Source organism: Ruditapes philippinarum, unplaced genomic scaffold, assembly GCF_026571515.1.
Source record: "Ruditapes philippinarum isolate M1 unplaced genomic scaffold, ASM2657151v2 ctg5417_1_1_1_1, whole genome shotgun sequence".
NCBI classification, from domain to species: domain Eukaryota; kingdom Metazoa; phylum Mollusca; class Bivalvia; order Venerida; family Veneridae; genus Ruditapes; species Ruditapes philippinarum.
In genome coordinates, this window is record NW_026861693.1 from 31,416 (window position 1) to 56,134 (window position 24,719).

Sequence of the window (24,719 nt, forward strand, 5' to 3'; positions counted from 1 at the left end):
GAGAAAGTGAAAACCTTTAAAACAGCCAACATTTTTTTCAGAACTGCATGAAAAATTAAATAATTATTACAATCTGATTTTGGACCATGGTTTTTTGTAACATAAAGCATATCTTAGGTTGAGTATATCAATAATTTTTCTCTCTGTCTTATACTTTCATACAATATTGAATGTCATTTCAAACACAGCTTTGAGGGCAAAATTAGTCTATTATCACAACACACGTGCCCGATTTTAACTCCAGTAATACTTCAGATATTTGAGCGGCCCTGCATATGTTTTACCGTAGAACTGTTTCCTATGTACATGCGCTTTAGACGTCTAAACAAACATTAACAAAATATAGTACTTAAATAATTCCATTGTAATCTATTGCATTAATCATTCATAAAACAGTTACTTTTCTATCAAAATTTAAACGGATCTTTATTTTAAAACGTATGTGATAAAATACAATATTAAAATTAGTGTACAGATACATTTGCAATCTTTGTTCACTATTTTCAATAAAGAAATAAAATTATGCCACCAGACGCTGAAAATTAAATAATTATCAATCTGCATTTCAGTTTTGTAACATACATACAGCTCATATATCAATATCCTGTCTATATTTCAAATTACAATTTTAAAATCTTAATATATATAATTCAAAATCAATACTCAAATGCCTTCGTGACGCATCAAAGTGCAGTATTTACCTTAACATGTTACTTCTAACATCTTCAAAACCTGGTACATTTTCAAAATGCCAAATATCTGTATGCATGGGCTGGAGACTGGTTTTGATTGGTCGAGTGAAAGATGGATGCATTATGGTATATCCATTCTCGTTAATCATGAAAGCGTATGAGTTATCTGCCTGGTTGAAGTATGTGATATCCTGAACGAGGTATTCCATGTGTAAATCCACTCCAGATACACCGATTGGCATCTTATTGTGCAAGCATGCCATACTAATACTCATGGTTAGAGCTGAAATATTTAGTTTAAACATATATTATTTATGCTTAATGGTGGGAAAAAGCTTATAGCTTATTTTAAGTCAGTGAAAGTAAAAATAGTACCAACATTTAACAAGGTATAGTATTTTTCCCCCATATTTACAATCAACAAATGTTGTTTTTTTAATACCCTAAATACACTATATAAGCAGAGAACAAGAGTTGTCCTTGGACAGAGTGCTTGACTATTGTCAGCGCTTAATAGTAAATCAAGAGCCTGGATAATGTAGGATATTTAAGCTCAAAAAGGGTCATGATCCTGTCAAAATCAGGACTTTTGGCAGTGACCTTCTATTATGCTCTTAAATAAGTGTGTGAAGTTTCAATCCATTCCTTTCAGTAGTTTTGGAGATACCGACTTGAACACACTGACCCCAGGGTGAGTACAGTAGATGTAGCTCTCCCTATTCTTTTAAGAGCTGAGCTAAAAAAATATACTATTCCATAGATAAAGGAAATTCCTCTGAACAAAAATTAATGACTCCTTCATAATATAAATTTTACCTCCATCAGCATTGTCAATATATGGCAGTGAGAACACGGCATCTTCTGCAGTTGTTTTATTGAATGGCACATAAAATCTTCCCACTGTCATGCTCAGATCTCTCGTGTTGTTTATTGCCAGCATCATGCCATGCTACAAACATTTATATAGATAAATATTAACAAAAATGAGCCGCGTCATGACAAAACCAACATAATGGGTTTGCGACCAGCATACATCCAGACTAGCCTGCGCATCTGCGCTGTCTGATCAGGATCCAGGCTGTTCGCTTACAATCCCTTTGACAAGTAGAGAAACTGATAGCGAACAGCATGGATCCTGATCAGACTGCGCGGATGCGCAGGCTGGTCTGGATCCATGTTGGTCGCAAACCCATTTTATTGGTTTTGTCATGACGCGACTCAAATATTGATATAAATGCAGTATGTGGTGCAAATTGGTCATTTACGTAAATAAGTAATAACTAGAAATGTGGCTATAAACACTGATGCCCCCACATTTCATTGTTTTGTCAGTCTACAGACTGACATTATAAAAGACAGACAAGGAGAAAATTTTTTTAAGCAAAGCCCACTTCCAACATGGGGGGCATAAAATAGATAAAGCTGAAATAACGGAATGTTATAAATAAAACAGATTTTACTTGGAAATTCATCTTAACAGGTGAAAGTTTCTAAACATTATAAGCTTTGTTAAAAAATTATTTTTTATTTCATTATTTTTTCTTTTCTTTTTTTCTCTTTATTTTTATTTTCATTTTCAAGAATAATGTAACTGTATATGGTGGAAACAGAAAAAGACATGTCCTTTATTCAATAAACTCAATACACAAACAGACTACTGTAGAAAGAATATTTTTTACTTGTAACAAAGATAGGATAATACAATATTCTATCACCTACCTTGACAGGTGATTTATTACGAGGACTGACATTATATTTGGTATAGTTCTGATTGGCTACATCCTGTAGGAAACTTTTCTCATACATGATTGGTTTATTGCCTGAAACATTACATGAGCAAATATATATAATATTTTATACTACTGCCTCTTTGTAATGCATATTTAATCTTCATTAGACAATTATATGCTTTTTTTTCATTTTATTTACAACGGTTGCTGAAAATTCTTGAATTATACTTTATTTTAATTAAAGAGAACAATAATTGTGCATAAGATTTATTTAATATTATTCATATTACTTATATTCTTATTACTTATACGATTGTTTCAGATATAAATTATATTTCTACATAATTATGTATTCATCAAATATATATTCCAAGTACTCATTTACATTGGTTTCTAAAAATAGAATATTAAACCATTTTCACTTCAAGGAAAGGCTTTCATTTTTCAAGCAATCAAATAACGACATAACATAATGTACTTACTGTCAATAACAGCATATGTGTTGATGATAATTCTGTTGTCCATTTTACCATTATAGAATGCTATAGTTTCCATGACATCTTTAGCTTCGGTCAGAGATGATAACAGACCTCTACTGATATAGATTATCATACCCTCTTCTGCAATAATGATAATAGTAATTTTAATCATTATTTCTACTAATGCTCAAACAGAGCTTTATCAGCTGCAATTCTTAAATGGACTTTTGTTTTAACGGTTTATAATCGATTTTGGGTATAACATAGCCTGGGATTTAGGCGTTGATATTTTTTTTTGCTTATTCATAACTTACGCACTATTTCATACTCGATCGTCATAGATAACACAACATCTCTGGTTTTGATAGTATCAACGCCTGGGAAAACCTGCGGGATTTCCCATGTAATTATTGACTAATGATAATCTATTAATAGACCGATTAGCACGTGACCAACAAATTACATGACTAAATCGAAATCGAGGCGAAGATAATAAATGTTGAAAATTTGACGCCATTTACCATTATAAATTGAGTCCAGCAAAATTATCTGATGCTCACACACTTTATCTACTTTAACTAATCACACATTTTAATTAAATTCACTCATTATGCAATAACCTTTGTCAACAAGTGTTAGTTTTTAATCGGAAATAGTGTTTTGAAAGCGAGGCTCCTTAACTGTTCGTTGAGCTTCGGATCACTTCGTGGAAATTCCGTTTCTATTTTTAGAAACTAGTTTGTTGTTGCATGAGTTATCGTTCTTTTATAACACCCGAAATTTTCGGGGTGTATACTAGGTGGCGCTTCGATCGAAAATTGTATTTCCCCAGGCTGTTGATTTGCCGAACAGAAGCACATAAAAAAAATCGACAGACTGGAACCCAGGCTAGGTATAACAAGGCGAAAATGTAAAGCCAGTCAGCCAACAGTGTTAATCAGTCTGGTCAGATTGCAACAATGATCTTTTTTTTGGTTGGGGTTTACATTGCAACAACACAGTATAGGTTGTATGGCCACTTTCAAGCTTTTCTGTTCGAGGAAGACCTCAGGTGACAGTCTGTACATTACTTCTGTCACAAAGGGTGACCCGCGTAGAACCACAGACATTCCATAAGCTAGCTGGATGACTTTCTCACATGTATAATCTGATGACGACTACAAAGCTCAAACCTACAGCAGTGTTAGGCAAAGGGTTTGAAGTCAACGACCTTAAACACTTGACCACAGACCAACGAAAAAGCTGGCCTTGTTCTATACTCATGGCATTGAAGTACATGAAGGACAACCTTCATTCTAACATGACCTATTCTAGATAAACCTAAGTTCACAATATTTACCTTTGTTAAACTGTTGTAATGAATGACCAATCATTTTAAAGGCTTGCTGGAAACCCAGAGAATGATTAGTAGAAACTGAAATATGAAGCATTAAAAAATTGGTTAACAAATATCATTTATTACATGTAAAAACAATCCTTAATCCAAAAAAAAAAATTTATACCGCTGTATTTCTAAATGAACAGTTTTGGTCAGTATAAAATCTTGAACTCTTACAAATAAATAGCTAGAATCACTACTAAATACACTGCATATCATTTTCTTTTACAAATTTCAAATATTAAGTATACAGTAAAACATACAATGCAAGATCTGTAGAAAACTTACCATCTTGTTTTTCCAGGTTGTCTATAAACCTTTTAAAGAAGAATTTGGATTCAAAGGTCATTGGAACAAGACTGTTCTTAACACAGGAGTCATCTCTAGGATAAGTCACCTCTGATGACAACCCTATCACAGCAATCTGTAAACATACATCAGAAAAATTGGTTAAAATAAAGATTTACTAAATACTATGTACTGCATTAAATCACCCTTCTGTTTTCAAGTTTCAATAACTCAATCTGAAGTTGACGATTCTATAGTAAATAAACAAGAAAATAACTTATAAATTTGCAATGTAACTTAGAGAACTTGTTATTTACCCTGTCATTTTCAGTGAATGAAGCAATCAGATTTTTCGCTATACTTCTTGCCATCAACATCTGCGTGGCACTGAGGGAATTCCCATGATCCATCATAATCACAACATGCTTCGATTGGGGCTGCATTGTTGATACATACACATCTCTGAAATCATAGAAAACATTGTCTATATAATGTGTCACAAAGGTAGAGAACTCTGCATACATTAAATTTATAATCCAACATTAATTACTTTTCCTTACCTTAAGTCAAGCCGGCAACAATTTTCTATTTTATTAACTTTTAATTAACACTTTATAATGAATGGCAGATCACTCCTAATCTGTAGGACATGTGTTTAAATCCCAAAAGAAGTGATATTCTCTTTTAACTCTTTACCAAAACAAGATGAGCATGTGCTTGGTGCAGTAAAAAGCACAGACACTTGGAGGTCAGATCCTGCACCCCCCAACATGATACACCCTTGTAAACATTCTATAAAAATATTTTAAGATTTAAACATGAATGGGACATCATTCTGTATCAGCGATAAAACTAATTTTCCAACAATTTTTACACATATGAAAAAAAAATACCCTAAACACGTTACCATCAAGTCTGAGACCAAGGGTCTGTGGTAAAAAGTTTTTAACCTTTCTCTTTTTTAAAAATATTCTTAACAAGGAAGCCCCCACACATTATCTTCAGTGAATAATAAGAAGAATCAATGATAATAGTTTCTTTTGTGCTTGCAATATACCTGCTACTTTTGAATTAACAAGGATTCAGAAACTAGGACTTACAATTAAAAAGTAGAAGTTTATTTAAAACAATCACTTACACAATATGATAACAAGAACTGTCGGAGGACAGTAACGCTCGACTATTCGAAAATTTGTCACAAGGGTGTTTCATTGAGTATAATAATGCTTACCTATATGAATACATAAAATTGTCCGAAAAGGTACAAACTCTTCAAGTTTCAATACATTCCCTTCAGTAGTTATGGAGAGACAAGCTTACATGCAAAAACTTTACCAAGAATTCATGAGTCGAAAAAGGGGCATAATTATGCAAAAAAAGCAAATCAGAGTTATGGGACTTGTACCAATCATCTTAGATTATCACAGAGACCAAGTGTGTGAAGTTTCAATCCATTCCCTTCAGTAGTTATGGAGATACCAGCTTACACGCAAAAACTTAACCAAGAATTTCTAAGTCGAAAAAGGGGCATAATTATGTAAAAAAGCAAATCAGAGTTATGGGACTTGTGGCAATTATCTTAGATAACCACAGAGAACAAGTGTGTGAAGTTTCAATCCATTCCCTTCAGTAGTTATGGAGATACCAGCTTACACGCAAAAACTTAACCAAGAATTTCTAAGTCGAAAAAGGGGCATAATTATGTAAAAAAGCAAATCAGAGTTATGGGACTTGTGCCAATCATCTTAGATAATCACAGAGAACAAGTGTGTGAAGTTTCAATCAATTCCCTTCAGTAGTTATGGAGATAACAGCTTACATACAAAAACTTAACCAAGAATTTCTAAGTCGAAAAAGGGGCATTATTATGAAAAAAAGCAAATCAGAGTTATGGGACTTGTGCCAATCATCTTAGATAATCACAGAGAACAAGTGTGTGAAGTTTCAATCCATTCCCTTCAGTAGTTATGGAGATACCAGCTTACATACAAAAACTTAACCAAGAATTTCTAAGTCGAAAAAGGGGCATAATTATGTTAAAAAGCAAATCAGAGTTATGGGACTTGTGCCAATCATCTTAGATAATCACAGAGAACAAGTGTGTGAAGTTTTAATCCATTCCCTTCAGTAGTTATGGAGATACCAGCTTACATACAAAAACTTAACCAAGAATTTCTAAGTCGAAAAAGGGCATAATTATGTAAAAAAGCAAATCAGAGTTATGGGACTTGTGCCAATCATCTTAGATAATCACAGAGAACAAGTGTGTGAAGTTTCAATCCATTCCCTTCAGTAGTAATTGAGCTTACATACAAAAACTTAACCACAGGGACGCCGACGCCGACGCCGACAAATGGGTGACTGCATTAGCTCGATTATTCTGCGAATAGTCGAGCTAAAAATACTAAGACACAGAATGTTTATCAACATGATATATTTTGAATATTACCATAGATTCTTAATGCAAAACAGTTTTAACTAAAGTAACTTAACAACCATATCACACCAACAAAAATACAACAAACATCAGTTATAACCTTTGAACAAATATACCTTTTTTATAGTCAGGTTTTAGTTTTTAAGTTCAAGGACTTTACCAGATTTGCCTTTTCTGAATTTATACATTGCATAACATCACAAAACCATTTTTGATAAAAAATATTTCATTAAAACTGTTTTGTACCAAACCCTTGATTAACAAGTTTCTTTTTTATTTTTTTAAAGGAAACCACACAACATGTTTTTATTTTTTTGTTCATTTTTTTTTTAAGAAAAAAACAAAAAAAACAAAAACAAAACAAAATTAGAGCAAGAAAAAAACAAATCAACAAGAACGATTAGACTTGATTGCCTCAACAATGCTGAAACATACCTTCACATTTCAAGACTCTCTAAAACTTACAGAAAGAGAGAGAGAAAAAATGGTGCCACACATGTTTAATGAAACAAACCCCAAGGTGAACCAAATGAAATATTTTGGCAAGAAAGTACAAAAAATGTTGAGGTAAAAACAGAAATAATTATTCAGGAGCCCAGGGGTCTAACTATATTCTCAGTGAGCTTTAAGATCTAAGAGAGATGATGTTTTACATCACAAATTAGATCTTACATCACAGCTAATATTGCATGAAAACAGGAGGATAAAAAACAAACAAGAGAAGTCTGTGGAATGTAATAAGAAATTGACATTATTAAACTGTTGATTGTCTATGCTTAGTTTATTCTTGTTTATCCTGAAATTCCAGAAATTTTGCAATGGCCTTTTTATGCCACGAGTTCTGAACTATTCAATAATTCAAATACTAAAATTGAGTGGCCTACTGGTACATTGATGTGTAGGTTGACCTGGCTATGGACTTGTGGCATAAGTCTTAATGTCCGAGGTCAACTGTCATCGAGAAATTTCCCATTGCCCAAAGACTGAACCAGCAACCCTGGATAACAAATATGCTGCTCTCCATATTAAGCTTAGGTGGGTTAATAGACTTATTGATTAAAATACTTGTTTCAAAGAATTTTTTGCAAGCAATTATGCAACAGACCAGATAATTTGCGGATTTTGCACAAAATTTGAGAAAACAAGTTCTAGAAATTAAACTCCAATAGCCAACAAAATTGTTTTTGAAATGGAAAGAATAAATATCATTTGTTACACATCTTGAAATTCACAAAGACAATGTAACTTAGAACTTAAACAAAAAATTCTTAATGTAAAATGCACACTCTCTTCCTTTGAACTTTAAAACATTTCAATTAATCAGTACATTCTTTTCTGCAGAAAACTGAACAAAATCTAAACAAGTAACAATGACATTGCAAATTTCTCTATCCATTTATCAGATTAAAGCCTGTAATTATCTCTATTCATTTTACGCCACAAAAGGGTGCAATAATTCAGACTTGCTATTTAAAATTTGAAAATAACCCTATCTATTTACTTAAATCAGCTGAATAAACTTAACCTTTAACCTCCTAGATTTGTGTAATGGACTTGCCAAGATTTGAATTTGGAACAGTTCATTTTAAAACAAAGGGATTTCAGTATTAAAATACAAAATGTGAGTTACCAAACAGTATAAAGAATGGTAAAACTGCAAGAATGTGCGGATTGACCAGACTCTATACTGACGGCAAATTAAGACTTATCACTTTAGTTCCAGCAATTGCTAAGAAAGTAATAACACAAATTTTATCAGATCTTAAAGAGAAAATATCTTAGCCTACTTTGATTTTTGTACACTTCATTTTTTAAAAAACATTTTCAGTAATTCATAATAACAAAGGTCTTATCAGCAATTAAAATATATAATGTATCAACACATGGCCAATGTTTGCTCATTCTTGTTTTTCAATTATTGAACATTCAACAGTTGTTACAGCAACCAAGTTAGCCCCGCTGAATGTTGCATATTTATACTTATAGAATTCAAAATGTTTAAATGTAAAGGCACTGGTAGCTTGTTAATTCAAATTTGATATATATTTATAGCAGGCTTTGTTTTCTTTTTCTACCCGTGTTTTTGGTTTTAAGTAATAGAAACATTGAATATGTCATACAGTGCCTTTCGAGCTATTCTGGTGGATGACTTAATGTCTTATTTAAGGAACAAAAAACCTTCCAAAAGCTAGCTGGAGTCCTGAGCAAGATATGAACCTACCCCAAAGGATGTTACAGTTTAAAAGAGATTGAACAAAGATCACATAGAATATTAACTAATAACTATCACTACTTTATCAATTGAAAATCAAATTATTTCTAATTGAGAAATAGTGCTCACCATTGTGAAAAAATTTTTTTTGCATTAAATGAAATGACCACAGGATACTGTAAAACAACACACAACAGCATGTGGTAAATAAAGAGTATCTGGAACAATTTAAATCTACCTGTAGTATGCGTTCATGTATTATAAAGTTAAAACCTCACACACCTTTTTTTCAGCTTTTTTTTCAGATTTTAAAGGTAATTGGATGCATGTAAATATCTGAGACAGGAAAACACAGCTCCTGTAATGTTCCTGTTTACAGCAGAATGGAAAGCCCTAACAACCTTGATGTACTTTGAAGATAGTATGTTTATTTGCACTGTGTGCAAGTTTGTGCCTCGTCTAGAGTAAAATTGACAAGTTTACCTATTTAATCTAGTATTTCATTACTTTGATCTCCTATAATTTGAATGCATTACAGTATCATATAATCACATTCTCTGTACATGTCCGTCTACCTAGCCAGTTTAATTACCTGTTACAAGGGATTAAACAAGAGCTGTCAGAAGGACAGCGCGCTCGACTTTTTTAGTGCTTGCCTATAAAACAAAACTTTGACAGTTAAGGGCACACAAGACTTTAACTAGGAATTTCTAAGTACAAATCAAGAAACATTTTCACAGAGTTATCTTCTCTTGCTTACAGATAGGTCTCATGATGGCACATAAGAACTCCAACTTCCAAAGTAATATCTCAAATGGTTAAGTCAACAAGTGGACAAGAATGAAAATTTTAACTGAGTTTCTAAGTCAAAAAGGGCCATAATTCAAATAAAATCCTTAACAGAATTACCTTCTCCTGCCCATGTTTTGGGACCATGATGGTAAACAAGTATTCCAACTTTCAATTTAATATCTCAACCAGTTCAGTCAAAAAGTTGACTGGTACAAAAAAGTTAACCAAGATTCTAAGTCGATAAAAGGCCTTAATTTTTAAAACAAATCCCTGACAGAGTTACCTTCTCTTGCGTACAGATGGGGGTAATGATGTGAAATAGCATTAAAAGTTTCAAAGCAATATCTCAAAGGGTTAAGGCAATAAGTGGATTTTACCCATATTCAATGTATTTTCTAAGTCAAAAAGGGGCATAATTCTGTCAAAAACCTTGACAGAGTTATGTCCTCTTGTCTGTTGATGAAGGTCGTGATGGTAAACAAGTATGGTCAGTTTCAAAGCAATACCTCCAATGGTTTTGAAATAAAGTGAGGTGGTACAAAAAACTTAACCAAGCTCAATACACTTTCTAAGTCAAAAAAGGGCCATAATTCTGTCAAAAACCTTGATAGAGTTATGTACTCCTGTCTGTAGATGGAGGTTATGATGGTGAACAAGTATGGTAAGTTTCAAAGCCATACTTGTAATACTTCTGAAATAAAGTGGGGTGGTACGAAAAACTTAACCAAGGTGTGACGCCAACGCCGACGCTAACGCCGACGCCAACGCCGACGCCGGGGCGAGTAGGATAGCTCCCCTTTTCATAGAAAAGTCGAGCTAAAAACGGTTCTTAAATAGTTTCAAATACAAAAAAGCCATCTTGAGGATAATTTATTCTAGCTTTATGCCTCCCAAAAAAACTGGAAGTCTATATTGATATTTATTTCAGCCACAAATGGTTGCAACTCTTTAACCTGCTAAATTATTTGAATGGACAAGTCCAGCTTCCATTTTTGGAACTTTCTTAGTGTCTGGTCAGACTGCACGGATATTGCTGGCATTAAGGTGGGAAAGGCAATAATCACTTTCGGTTCCTGTAGATTAAAGAATTTGAATTTTCAAAATAACAAATCTGAGAAGCTAAGATTTTTAAAATTTATAATTATAGGATGAACGTCTACACCTGTTAACATAATACAGCTAAGGTGGCACTCATTAAGACCTATAACTGAAGAAACGTCTTGACTGCATATTGTTTTATAATATATTGTTCTTGTAGGGAAATTATTGGTCCCATATTAAATTAACTTTAAATAAAGACATATCATTATGACATAAAACCTTTGAATGCTAGACTTAATGGTAATATATAACAAGACCTATGTTACAGAAGTACAATGCATACACATTGCAGAGCAGTCTGGGAAGGCTCTATCCTGTATCTTGTTCATGTGGTTTTGCTATTTTCATAAAATAAAAAACCCTATAACTACTATAAGTCTATTTCAGCTTCAAAGAAGGGCAAACTCATTATACAAAATAACCTTTCACCATGACAATGTCAGAACTTGTTCTTTTGCATAGCATCAATGTTTCAAAGGGCGATTATGAAATTGTTATAGCATGTTTTAGGTATTTATCCTTTACAACAGCACCCTCCTTTTTTAAAAAAGTCTTTATTACTGAATAAATTATTGAACATAACAAAAAAAAAGAAACCAACATTTGTACTGCAGAAAAAAATAAATTTTGCCACATGAAATAGTTTTTTTTTTCGTAACAGTATTTCTTATGTAAAAGAATGATAATGAATTTTTTTAAACCAATTTTTAGAGTGAAAAGAATCAGAAAGCAAGTATTACAAGTGTCTATAGAAAGGTATAACAAGTACTTCAAGTAAAGTTTAGTTGATATAAAATTCTTTATCAAGTATCGCGGCACTTGAACAACTCAAATACACTCTAGATTAAATATTGACAGAATTTTGCCAAATTAAATTGCACCACTCTTCTTGGGTTTGGTAACTTATCGTGATAAAAAGAACGTCCCCTGTATTTGTGAAAAGGTCTCCCTGAGACATTGTGCGATACATCAAACAGTACCAGACACCTGTAAATATTGACATAATCTCAAAATAAAATTGTACAAAATAGAAGAAATATCTTGTCTGAACTACAAAGTCCACTGAAACACTGGTCAATCCTAACAAAGAGTGGAAAACACAATTTAATGAAGAAATGATTCTTATTAATTAGCTCATAAAATATTTTACATTACAAATAAAGGATCAAATTTAAAAGAGAAAATAGTTTGTTCACGGATTTAATATCAAAGAAATCTCTTTCAGATTTCTAGCAACCGATTTGTTTGCGGACTTTATAATCAATAATAAAGAATTGTGAAGTAATACTGTAGTTGTAAAACTGCAACAGGCAAAAATTAATATACAGTATAAAAATTTCAATCACTTGATACAATCACGTTATCATACACTTATATAGTCATATCTCAAAAAATACTTCTATTTAATTAACACACATGAATATTAAAAGTAAACAGAATAAAACGTTCCCTAACAAAATATTACAAAATATTATCGCAATTTTTAAATGGGTTTCACCACAATTGTCCCGTTTAAAAAAAACTATGCAAACAGTTTATTTTTGTTTTTTTGTTTTTTCATATTGGCACTTTAGAAGAATTGTTGTAACAATATAATTCTTCAGTCAATTTCAGACAGCCTTTTTATAGATTTAAAAACCTTAAAAAATGGACTTTACATACGGGTTTTGAACAGAAATATGACCTTTTGACCTAAGAATTCTCAGATGAAACAATTTTCCACTTCCTGTTCGAACCCCCTTTTCCCACTTTTCCTTCAACATGGTTTTTAACTTTGAAATTCTGTTTTATTGTAAGATATACTGCTAAATATTTAAAAATAACTTCTATTTTCAAAGTTTACTGGTCCAATAAAACACTACATGCTAAGTTTTGTAACAAACCCATGACATGCAAATATTGACTAAAAGTTTCAAACAGGAATTTGATGGATAAAACAGAGAATAGCACTCAGCATCAAACAGTTTTCACTGCTAATAAAACACATCATTTCACACCAGATTCAGTCTAATGTTTCAACTTGGTAGTTTTTTGCTGCATCAACTAAAGAATATTAGATGTCTACAGAACAATGCTATCAAATGACAAACAAAATCTGATTTATCCCATAAATAACCACTTGTTGCAAGTTATGGTAAAATTTAAGAGACAACATGGGAAATTACTTTTCATAATGTTCGTGCATGTATATGAATTTAGGGGAAACATAATATTATCGGAAAAAGGCTTTTAAAATATACCACATATTTTTTTTTTTAACCAATATTTGATATAACTTTAGGTCTTGGACAAATTCTGAGACATGTTCATTTTAGGTCAATACAGGCAGAGATATTACCCATACATAAAATAACACAATGTCTTATATACAGCCGTGCAATTAGACAATCCCTGCCCCCCCCCCCCCCCCCAAACCACCCCAACACACCTTCTCAATCCAAAATCTTAAAATTTAGGATTCCAACATATGACCATGAAGAATGAAGATCAAGGTCATGATGATTGTCATATAATAGAATACATAATTGTATTTAAAATAAAATGGAGCTTCATAAGAAATTTGAAATTAAGCATACAGAAAAAGGGCGAACTACAAATCTGATGGTATCAAAATTTGAACTTTTTATTTGGAGTAGCAAATCGTCACAATGCCGCAATTATTTAACAAATATATCAGCAAAGTATGTCAAACGATAAATTCACCCTCTAGAAATTCATATCTGGCATATTCTTTCCTAAAAAGATACTTAGCATCATATGTAATACTGTTTTATAACCACCTGTTAAACCTATAAGCAGAGATTAAAAAATAATCAAATTATCTTTAATAGCCAATATTTCCACATTGCAGAGGAAAATCTGGCTTCCAATTTGCAAACTTAGGAGAGAAAAACTCTGTAAGTCTTGAGGCATTTCTCTCAATTAACCTCTAGGTTGAGAACAAAAGTCTCAGTAATAAATCACCATGATGGAGCACACAAGTACCTGTATATTTCTGCAATAAGCCCCCACCATCTATTGTTGTTAATGAATTTTTCACATGCTCTCACCATGCTAACTTGATCTGGGTAATTTTTGCTATTGTTTCAACAGAAAAATTTGTGTACCTTTTTTTTTCCTGATACTTTTCTATATATTTACTTTCCTATAGTCCCAATGACCTTAAAACTAGTAAAGGGTTGTACTTTTATTAATTTGATTAAAATTCCGCACATTATGATAGCCAAATAAATTTTACAATGTATCTTTACTTAAACAGGAACATTAAAAAAGCATGTATGTTTCAATAGAAATATCAGCCCAAATTGTAAATGGCAGTGTTACATCTGAATTTTTTTTCTTTTACATTCCAGCACCAATTATATGAAGATCAGCCGGCACTACAGTGCTCTCTAATCATTGTCTGTACTGTTTGCTATTCAGTCAGTACCTATTTTGAAATTTCCCTAAAAATAATAACAGTTTTGTCCAGAATGAAAAAATGGACCAATCCATTCAATTATATAGCACAGAAAGGCTCATCATTGGATACCCACTGCCGAAGCATTATCAGCCAAAGCTTTTTGGGCGATATCCAGCTAACAGTTGAAGCATTGGTTGCCTCAAAATTTCATGAGGCAATTAAAATCACTCACGAGACAAGTTTAAATTCATAGCAGGACATGTTCACTCATCCAATTCAGTTTAAAAATGTTTCAATCAAAACATAGACTTCTTCACAACCACACTCTAAAGGGTTCAAAACCTCACCTGTGTCTGGTATCATGCATTGATGGACAGTTGGTCCACTGGAAGGCACTGCCGGGGTACTCATTGTGAATCCCTTCTGTTGATATATAATATTGCCACTTCAAGGTTGGGAAGAAATTCATGTTGCTCTTCCATACTAAAATATATAATAAAAACATTGATAAAAAAACCCAAAAAACATTGCATACAAAACAAGACAAAACTTACTTTAGTTGGGTAAATTTTGTTTAAGAACAAAATAATAATGAAGAGCAAGCAGGATCATATAATTAATATGTATGTATAATTTGAGTTACAACAAACTATACATTGGCAAATTGAATATATATTGTTACTATATGCTATGGTTTGGACACAGCAAGTGAAACAGTCTAAAACTAGGGCCTTTGGGAAGACTGATAGCTTGATGAGTTCTCCTGTTAATAAAGTCTTTATTATTGTTATCATTACATTATTACCTGACTCTACATTTTAAGTTACCCAAGATTTTTTATCTTGATAGCGAACCCCCTTGAATTTCTCTAAATTAAAAAGGTTCTTTTTCCAAACTTAACCTATAACCAAATTGAACTGAAAGCAGTAACAAGGCTGCCACAGTCTGCAAATCCATACAGTCTGACCTTGGGCTCTATACTGTTGGTAGCTCTTTTTTTATATTTCAATATTGAAATCCCTGTATTTTCAAAAGGATTGTTCCAAATTAAAAGCTGGGCAAATCTAACATGTCAAGGGTTAAATCATATCAAGAACATTTTACCAACTCTGCATACAAAAGTTTTGGGTGACATAAATAATATGCAAATTTACATTTACTAGTTTTCTCTTTTCTTAAAATTATCACATAAAAAGCCTATTAACTCAAACATGTCATTCAGTACGTACATTCATGCACTATTTAGTTACTATCTTTTATCAACATTTTTTATTTCATGTTATCATACACACAATTATTTGCCAAAAAAAATCTTCAACTTTATATTTTCTTTATTAAAAGATTGCAGTGAAACATTCTATTATCAATTCATCTTATCTCAACCTGTTTTCAAGAGCTTTCTTCTCTGTTAACAAACATTGTGAAAGTATCGTGCTTTGATGCATGAAAACTCGGAGGATCATAAAATACCAAAATATGGGCCATAAATTGTTCACCCCTTGATAACCACCGTTTCATGTGAAATGTATTGAATGGGGAAACTAGGATACTACCGAAATAACAAATACCTTCACCAAGTTTATGAAATAAATTATTTCCATGGAATAATTTTTTATAATGGACATTTACAAACGGGTTTTTATCAAATCCAAGTTTAAGCGTTTATATGATCATGTAAACTAGGTAGGCAGAGGGGGGTTGGGGGAAAGAGATTATTTTCAGCTTTCATTAAAAAATGAAAATGTTGATGAGATCTAGAACTGTAACAGCCCCCCATGTAGATTGTTATACTTGATAAACTTTGGAGCCAGTGAGTCAATAAGAGAAACCTGCGTGTAGGTTCCTATTATGAGACACAGGTGCGTTGGTTGGGTGAGCTCTTATAGGAGTATGTCCAAAACCACATTATTTCTGTATCATTAAGAAATTAAAGAATATTAAACATACTGTATTCAGAAACACTTAATGTATGATATATAATCATACCCCTCTGACTGTACTATATAAATATGTCAAATCCCTCAGTTACACTGATTTTCGAGTAACGGACCTATTCTACCTTGAAGACATAACCATCCAATATCCGATGTAAATTATTGGGTTTTTAAAACAAAACAAAATAACATTGAGAAGCAATCAGTGTTTGGTGAGATGTACTTCTGCACAGATGTGCTGACTGGCAAGCCTTCATACCGGAGCATAGGTCAGACATTAGCCAAGGTAGCGCTCCAAGAGTTTTTACAAATTACAAATGCTTCAAACAGATAAATTACAAGTTATCAGACAAGATGGTTTCTGTTACCGGAAAGATTATCTCTTTAAGTCAAATTAACTTACATGCATCTTTTGTTTAGTATACTAGCATATTGTAACTCTTGCAAGAGTAATTGAATTGTTAAAGAATGACTTCTTTGTAGTGATGAGACCTTTATTTGTGTATTTACAATTATTTCTAATACTGGTTGGTTTGGTTTTATATTAAAAATTAGTCGCACCAACATTGTGTGGATCATAAGGTGAATTTAACCCTACATTGATGACTCACAACTAGGAAGACTACCAGCGGGTGCTACACATTAACCCTCTGTATTAAGCTAGCTGCATGGATAGCATCTTCAGTTTTTCATCACATAAAGATTTGAAAGTTCCTGGCTTGATTCAAACCAAAATCAGTCGCTCTGAGTGTATTTATACAAAAGAGACAACTTTTGCATTTTATGAATACTCAAACATATTTTAATATCATAGATTACTTAAATTTTTATGCCGAAATCAAATCTATCATAGTATCGACTATTGCTTAAAGAAGATATATTTAAACTCAAAGTCTTAAAACTAATGATAAAATGATCTGTGTGCTCCTGACATTAGTAAAGTACTTATCTTTTATTAAGATTTCTTATCTATGTATAAAGCATGGTGGATAAGGACATGCTGGGTAAAGTACAAAACCAGCATCTGTGATTGGTTAATCTACCTCTTCTCTGGCCAATATATCAGCAAATCTGGCAATAACTGTAGGCAATAACTGTAGTGGGCAATAAATGTAGGAGAAATAACTGGACTTCAAATATCATTCTCCTGAACAGACACAAGGAAGGGTGTTATAACAAGGATTCTAGAATCCTGAGATTCATGCTTTTCTTGTGTTGGTTTAGATGCCATACATGTATATACAGCTTGGGTCATGAGATAATAAAATTTATAGCAAAAAACACTTGTCAGTCTTTACTTTTACAGTATATTTACTTACACCGTGCTTGCTCTAACAGGAAATAATTTATAAGTAAAAATGATCAAAATTTATTAAAAAAAAATTTTACTAGTTTTTTTTTTTACAAATTTTTATGACTGTAGACTACCTTTTTATTAAGGCAAGTTTTGTCACCTAAATACTTATTTCACATGTTAAATTATTCAAATATAAACAAAACAACACCAGTTAATAAAGTAGATATTATTCAATAATCAATCTTAACACTTTTTAAGTGTTTACATTTAAGTACATCATGCATAATGCAAATAATAAAGATCAAAAACCAGACTGATGTTTATTATAGTCTGTCTGACCAGACCCCACACTGTCAACTATTTCGATCCTTAAATCCCTAAAATTAGTAATGGAATATTCCAAATTCAAAGTCGGGCAAGTCCATTACACAAATCGCAAATCGTGTAGGAATTAAATCAGCCAATGAAGCTTACCATACTGACAATAACGAGAAGGTGACAGACGTGTTCAGCCATTTAAATCAGCTTATGACAGCACTGTAACATATTTATCATAATCAATCTGTTGTGAACTTGTCTCGCCCGATCGCAAAATGCCTGCGGGACATTTATTTCCATATATTTTAAGACATACTTGAATCTTAAATACAGTGACCTTCCAACCAAACAATGACTGAGCCTGTATTTTCCACACATTGTCATATATACACTTTTGACATATTCTGACTTATTTTCAAATGCAAATTCTCTTTAAAATCTTCACTAATACAATACAACATTACAAATAAAACTACACAGAAATAGGAACAAAGAAACACCATATAGATCTGTTCCTAAACATTAAGTTTGAAAAATAGATTACAGGAAAGGTATTTTCTAATCACACTACATTAAATCTCCCTTTACATTACTTATCTGTTCTTGAGCACATTTTCCCACTTGTGACAACAGACACTTTCAAAGAGTCAGTTATAAGCATTCTAGCTCAACTTCTACTTAGCTTTATTTCATGGACATTTGGTGGTTCTAGCCTGATGTCACACTCACAACTAAAGAAATAAAGAGGGACTCCCCTGGCTGCTCTTCCCAAACATAACATGATGTTAGCAAGCAGTATAATAAATTTTATCTTTAAACAAGATATCATAACAGTGGTTATGGCATTTCAATACAGAAGCATCAAAGTCAGGACATTGCACTTTTTACTGATATACTTTCACTGTAAACAGTTGGTATCAACTAATCAGTCAACCAGGAAATATCTCAACAGGTACCAATTTAGATCTTTAATTTCATTTCTTTCATGCTTGCAAGCCTCTATGTAACAAAGATGATAAGAGTCTGAGTTATCTACAGGCTTGAAAGAAACCGGTGCAGACTTAATGAGCATTTACACACAAAAACATCATAATACTTGTTATTTCTGCCTTCATGAATATTAACATCATAAAGACCGAGTAGACATCAAAACCAGTTTGTTCTGTTTGAAGTGGTGGAAATAGACGCATGTTTGAAGTGGTGGAAATAGGCTCACAGGTTTTCATACTGATTGAGGTATCTGAGACATGAAAGAATTACGGGAGCCTATAATCCCTCTACAAATATAACACACTCATTTAGCTACCAGGATTATAGCTAGACTTTCATGTATTGTAAATATCAACATTTAAGTACAATATACAGTCATGTACCAAATGCTAATTAATCAAATTCATTAGAACATAAATTAAAACAGTCTGAAAATTTAATACTGTGTTTTTTTACATGTATGAATTAATTTACAGAATGTGTTCAGTGATTAGGTACAATTATTCACATGGTGATCAAATATAAAGTAAAAATACGGTACAAAAGGATATGTAGTCAAGTGGTTGTGGTGTCTACCTCTCCCTCTCCACCAGGGATCCTGAATTCGAGCCTTACCAGGTCAGTCACAGCACAACCAATAATGGTTACCTCTGGAGTGGTTCCAATATTTAGCTTCAAACTTTCCTCATGATCAAGCTTAAATAAATAATGTTTAAATCAAATCAGATCTTAAGTTTAACTGACCTTCTGTGAGATTCCTTCCAGGGTTGAATGCTCCATCAGGTACACGGAATGGTATAAGGTCACAGCTTGTAATCCTAGATATTTTACATCGGTACTCACTATCGGGCCTGTAATGGTGAGCAAAATATATGTATTAGTAATTTTAATATAATAATATACAACATACTGAAAATGATAGTTCAAAATAGCATATAACATTGTCGTTAGAAATAAACCATTTGTCCATGTTAGATGCAATCTCTGAACCCCCAAGAATATAAGTAACTGGCTTTGGGATCAGCAATGCCCAAGTATAAAGATTCATTAGAAGCCCTGCTCGGACAATGAAATGGTAAAATTACAATTTCCACTAGTTAAAAACTATATCTTCCATAATTTTCAGCAAAAAAACTAATTGAAATCAATATAATTATAAATCATGGAACATGGCTTATTTCGACCAATATCCCAAACTCCATTGTGAGACTGGGAAAGCCTGGGTTATAAATGATTGGAGCATAAATTATTAGACAAACATTATGCCATAAGATTTGAGAAAGTTAAAGGCCTGGATCGCATTTTCAATGGCACAGAAACTCGTATAACTTAGTGGACATAACAAACATATAGCGTAAGCTCTGGACAATGGTACCACACATCTTCACCACTTCACCCCAGGCTGAGCTCTCCCACAATATTCTACCACTGTAATAACTGATTGATTGGAAAAAATGCAGAAGAAACGCTGGCTATCAATAAAGATAAGAAGCTATCAGACTTGTAGATATCCCAGTCTCTCTAACAGCTATTATATAAATGATGCAACGAGACATTGTGATCTATATGAAATCAATGAAACATCATAGATCAATATTTGTGTATCATGTGTAGTTTTGTGGAACCAGCCTGCCAATAAAATCATCTGTAACAAGCTTTCCCATACAAAGAATCTTCTCCCAATATCCAAATTTATTTATTTTTTTTACTTTTTCCCTTATTTTGTAATCAGGTTTTTGTTATGTTCTATAATTTAAAGAATGAAATTTCTTGACATGATTAAAATTAAAAACATGGTTTGTTCATTTAGAGCACATCTGCAACTGAATATTTCTTAAATTTTATCAAGTTCATTTGAATTTTCTATTGTAAATGAATACAATTTCTGAAATATTAAAGCTAAAACACTTTAAAAATCATTAATTCTATGAATTATTACAAAGCATTCACTTCAGAATCTGTTTTAACATAAAACTAACCATTACTAACTTTATTTGTTTGATTCGGCTGACTTTTTATGCAGATTCTAACAAATTTTTGGTCTTGTCTAGGTAGTTGGTCCACCTTCCATGCTTTCCTGTGTAACTTAACACTGATTACAAATAAATTGTTACACTGAGAAACTTTGTCACCCCTGATGATCAAACCAGCAACCATTAGCGACTGAGACCATACCACGTACCATTTCCAAGTAATTTACTTATACCAGTACTATGCTCTAAGCAGACAGCCAAAAATTTTACTGGTTTCCAGATCAAATTAAAAATATTGAGCAGTCACCAGGATAGAGTCTGGTCTGCAACAATGTCACAATTGTGCAATCATGATAATGCAGCTGCAACAATGTGCAATCATGATAATGCAGCATTGCTTGAGTCTTAAACTGCGGCAAAAAATGAAATCTCACTATTGCTCAGAAGATGAACCAATGTATTGTTTGAAGGCAAAGTGTTTAACATAAGCCACCATTAAAGAGCCAGACTCACTTGTACATCCATGCGATATGACCAAGCTCTAGACTGTTCAGTTGAATGAGTTACTTTTCATATTGATATCTCCGAAAAAATAAAATATTGAACAGTTCTAAAACTGGGAGCTGGACAAGTCCATTTTAAGGAATTGTGTTGGTTAAAGGTTATATCTAATAAATACCAACCTTAAATCTGAAGCGTTGAGATGACAACAATCAAACTTCTGTGTGATTGGTTGTTTAATATGGAATTTATAGAGGTTCTGCACAATGATTTTATTCGTTTGTACAATTTGGAGGTAGTTTTTAAATCTTTGGTGTATTCTCTCAGTCATCTGAAATGTACAGGAAATAATCTGAATAGGATTATCTATACAGTATAATATACAGGAAATAATCTGATTATCTGTAACAGAATAATATACAGGAAATAATCTGAATCTCTGTAACAGTATTATATAAACATATGGGAAATAATCTGAATTTTTATTACAGTATAATATATGGGAAATAATCTGAATCTCTATAACAGTATAATATACAGGAAATAATTTTAAGCTCTATTACAGTATAACATACAGGAAATAATCTGAATCTATTACAGTATAACATACAATGTACAACACAGTTAAGATCTAGGAGGAGTAATTTTCATTCAAATTTACAGAGGATTAATTTAAAATGCTCTGTAAGAAATAGGACCAATTTTCCATTAACTTTATCAAAATGAATCCCTAAAAGTTATTTTAATCTGTTTTAATAAATCTTCATCAAAAATACATGATTTTCTGAGAACTTGTACTTACAATATTGGTTAATTATAGTTTTCTGAACAACCTTTCAAATAAATGACATTAGTATTTAATATTTGAAAAAAAGAAAGAAGATAAATGAGCCGTGTCACGACAAAACCAAGGCTATCAGTGTCTCTACTTGTTAAAGGGTTGGTAAGCGAACAGCATGGATCCTTATCAGACTGTGCGGATGCGCAGGCTGGTCTGGATCCCTGCTGGTCGCAAAACCATGTTGGTTTTGTCGTGACGCGGCTCAAATATGCATGTATGAATACATGGAAACTATTAAAACAACTTACATCCCTGAGAGTATTACGGTAGTCAGCTTGCACATCGGTATATGGCAGTGTGTCATAGATAGCCTGGGGAAAAAAAAAAGCACATAATAATCACAATCATATAATGACAAGAGTTACTTTCTTTAAACACAAAAAAAAAATAAAAAAAATTCCAAAATAATTCAAGAAAAAGGGACAAAAAAAAATCAGGGTTTTCATTAAGAGGCAATTAACATTATGTCTTAACGAAAACAACCAATTTGGCCAAGGGTCAAGGGAGATATTTTAATCTACAGGTTGAAAATATAAACAATTTTAACTGCATTTCAACCGATGATATCCCCAATCTGTTAATAATGAAAACTCTGCACAACATTACTAAACCTCATGTGCTAACATTATACATTTGTATATTTCAATGAAAGATGAAAATACAAAATGTATATTTCATTTCCATGAAATGTCAAAAAGAATTTTTTACTAATAGATCACCTAAAGGTAATCAACTAATTATACAACTAAAGTGACAAGCAGACAGAAAGGGGTATAAAGAAAAGTTCTAGAATCCAGTTCAAATAATTTACTGTGTTTGAGATGACCTTGACCATTAGAGTTAATAACTTAAGTCAGTAAGTATTCAATAAATTTTTTATCATTTAAATAATCATGATTAATTAAAAGTAAGATAGTATTTCTGGTAAATCAACAGTCTGAAACACTGAAAAAAATTGTAAATGCATAGATCTATTCAGAAAGTCTTTAGTTTTAATTGTAATATAATGATTTCTTAGACGTTCACCTAGAAACATTTTTAACGTTACTTTTTGCTCTCTTAAAGTGGCCTTCAGTTTTTATTTTCTGTTTGTAATTTTATCATGGAAAAATGCATCATATTATTAAAGCCTTCTTCAAAACAGAGTCCAAAGAGCTATAATATATCAGTGACGTTTGTTTAGAAAATAGAAGAAAGGGAAATGATTCCTCTGCTTTACTAATTTAAATATAGAGAACTGACCGAATTAGAGGCATCAAGGGGTTTCCTAATTATTGTTTATGTATTTTATTGTCAGCAAATCTCATTTTCCGCCTTAATTCTTTTGATTTGCCAATCATATGAAACAATTTATCTTAAAATAACATATTTAACCTTTAGGAAAACTGAAGGCCACTTTAAAGGTCCTTAAAGACTCAGTTTTATCACTAATGGAGAAAAAGATAATAGAACAAATTGTTACAATATTTTTCTATAAACCATTTTCCTCTTTCATACTTGATATGTAAACTGTTGAAACGTTCAAAAGAAAATGACAAGACTATCTATCATAAACGAAACTTAATATCTACAATATTTTAAAACATGCCTACAAATCAAAAACCTTTTATACTTTTGTAATTTCACCAAAAAAAAAAAAAAAAGACAAATTTTCTGTCTGTCTCACACAAAACAGGTCAACCTACTCAACAAATATTACAAATTCAGCATTAATAACTTCTCATATGACTGTAGAATGCTTTATATGAAATAAGAGTACGCTACTGTGAATTCAGACATTCTTACAACAATACAGGATACTACTTCAAACTGGATCAACAAAGACACCACCTGATATCCAATCTTTCAAAATTATTTTTTGTATTCTCTGATAAGCTAGAGATACTATTCATTATTATAATAGTACGAATACACTTATAAATTTTACGGGCGAATTTTCACCATATCGGGCGAATTTTCACCATATCGGCAATTTTATGTGTCTCTTCGCTTATAAATGTAAAGAAAATGTTAAGACCGCTCTTTTAGAGGTAAATGATTGAATCTACTGACGCATGTATTTTGAAAAGGTAATCAAAGTTAAGTCTTTGTACTCTAAGTCTTAAATAGTTCCTACATACAAAATAAAGGCTTTAATATTAAATCCACAATGGATTTGAGAAAATACTTTATACTAAAATATCTCAAAATAACAACATATATGTAAAAGGCAAAAATAAGTTTTTAGTTTACTATGTAAATTAGAACAGTTTGTTCTTTTTTTCTCAACCCTTTTTTTTTTTAATATATACATATATATATGTGTGTATAAAAGTAAGAAAGTTATCTCAAAATTAGGCCAATACACTACTGA

General features: G+C 32.1%; 1 protein-coding gene across 1 annotated transcript in view; it reads right to left on the bottom strand.

The window, feature by feature from the left end:
- Positions 1-24,719, bottom strand: part of LOC132716538 (VWFA and cache domain-containing protein 1-like) — a 45,784-nt gene that overhangs the window by 13,755 nt on the left and 7,310 nt on the right. The window contains exons 2-12 of the mRNA XM_060699833.1: positions 22,615-22,677; positions 21,708-21,856; positions 19,796-19,902; positions 14,860-14,995; positions 4,885-5,029; positions 4,568-4,703; positions 4,241-4,315; positions 2,905-3,042; positions 2,412-2,512; positions 1,509-1,641; positions 702-975 (exon numbers count right to left, since the gene is read on the bottom strand). Coding sequence (XP_060555816.1) covers positions 702-975; positions 1,509-1,641; positions 2,412-2,512; positions 2,905-3,042; positions 4,241-4,315; positions 4,568-4,703; positions 4,885-5,029; positions 14,860-14,995; positions 19,796-19,902; positions 21,708-21,856; positions 22,615-22,677 — 1,457 coding nt within the window. The remainder of the gene's footprint in view (positions 1-701; positions 976-1,508; positions 1,642-2,411; positions 2,513-2,904; positions 3,043-4,240; positions 4,316-4,567; positions 4,704-4,884; positions 5,030-14,859; positions 14,996-19,795; positions 19,903-21,707; positions 21,857-22,614; positions 22,678-24,719) is intronic.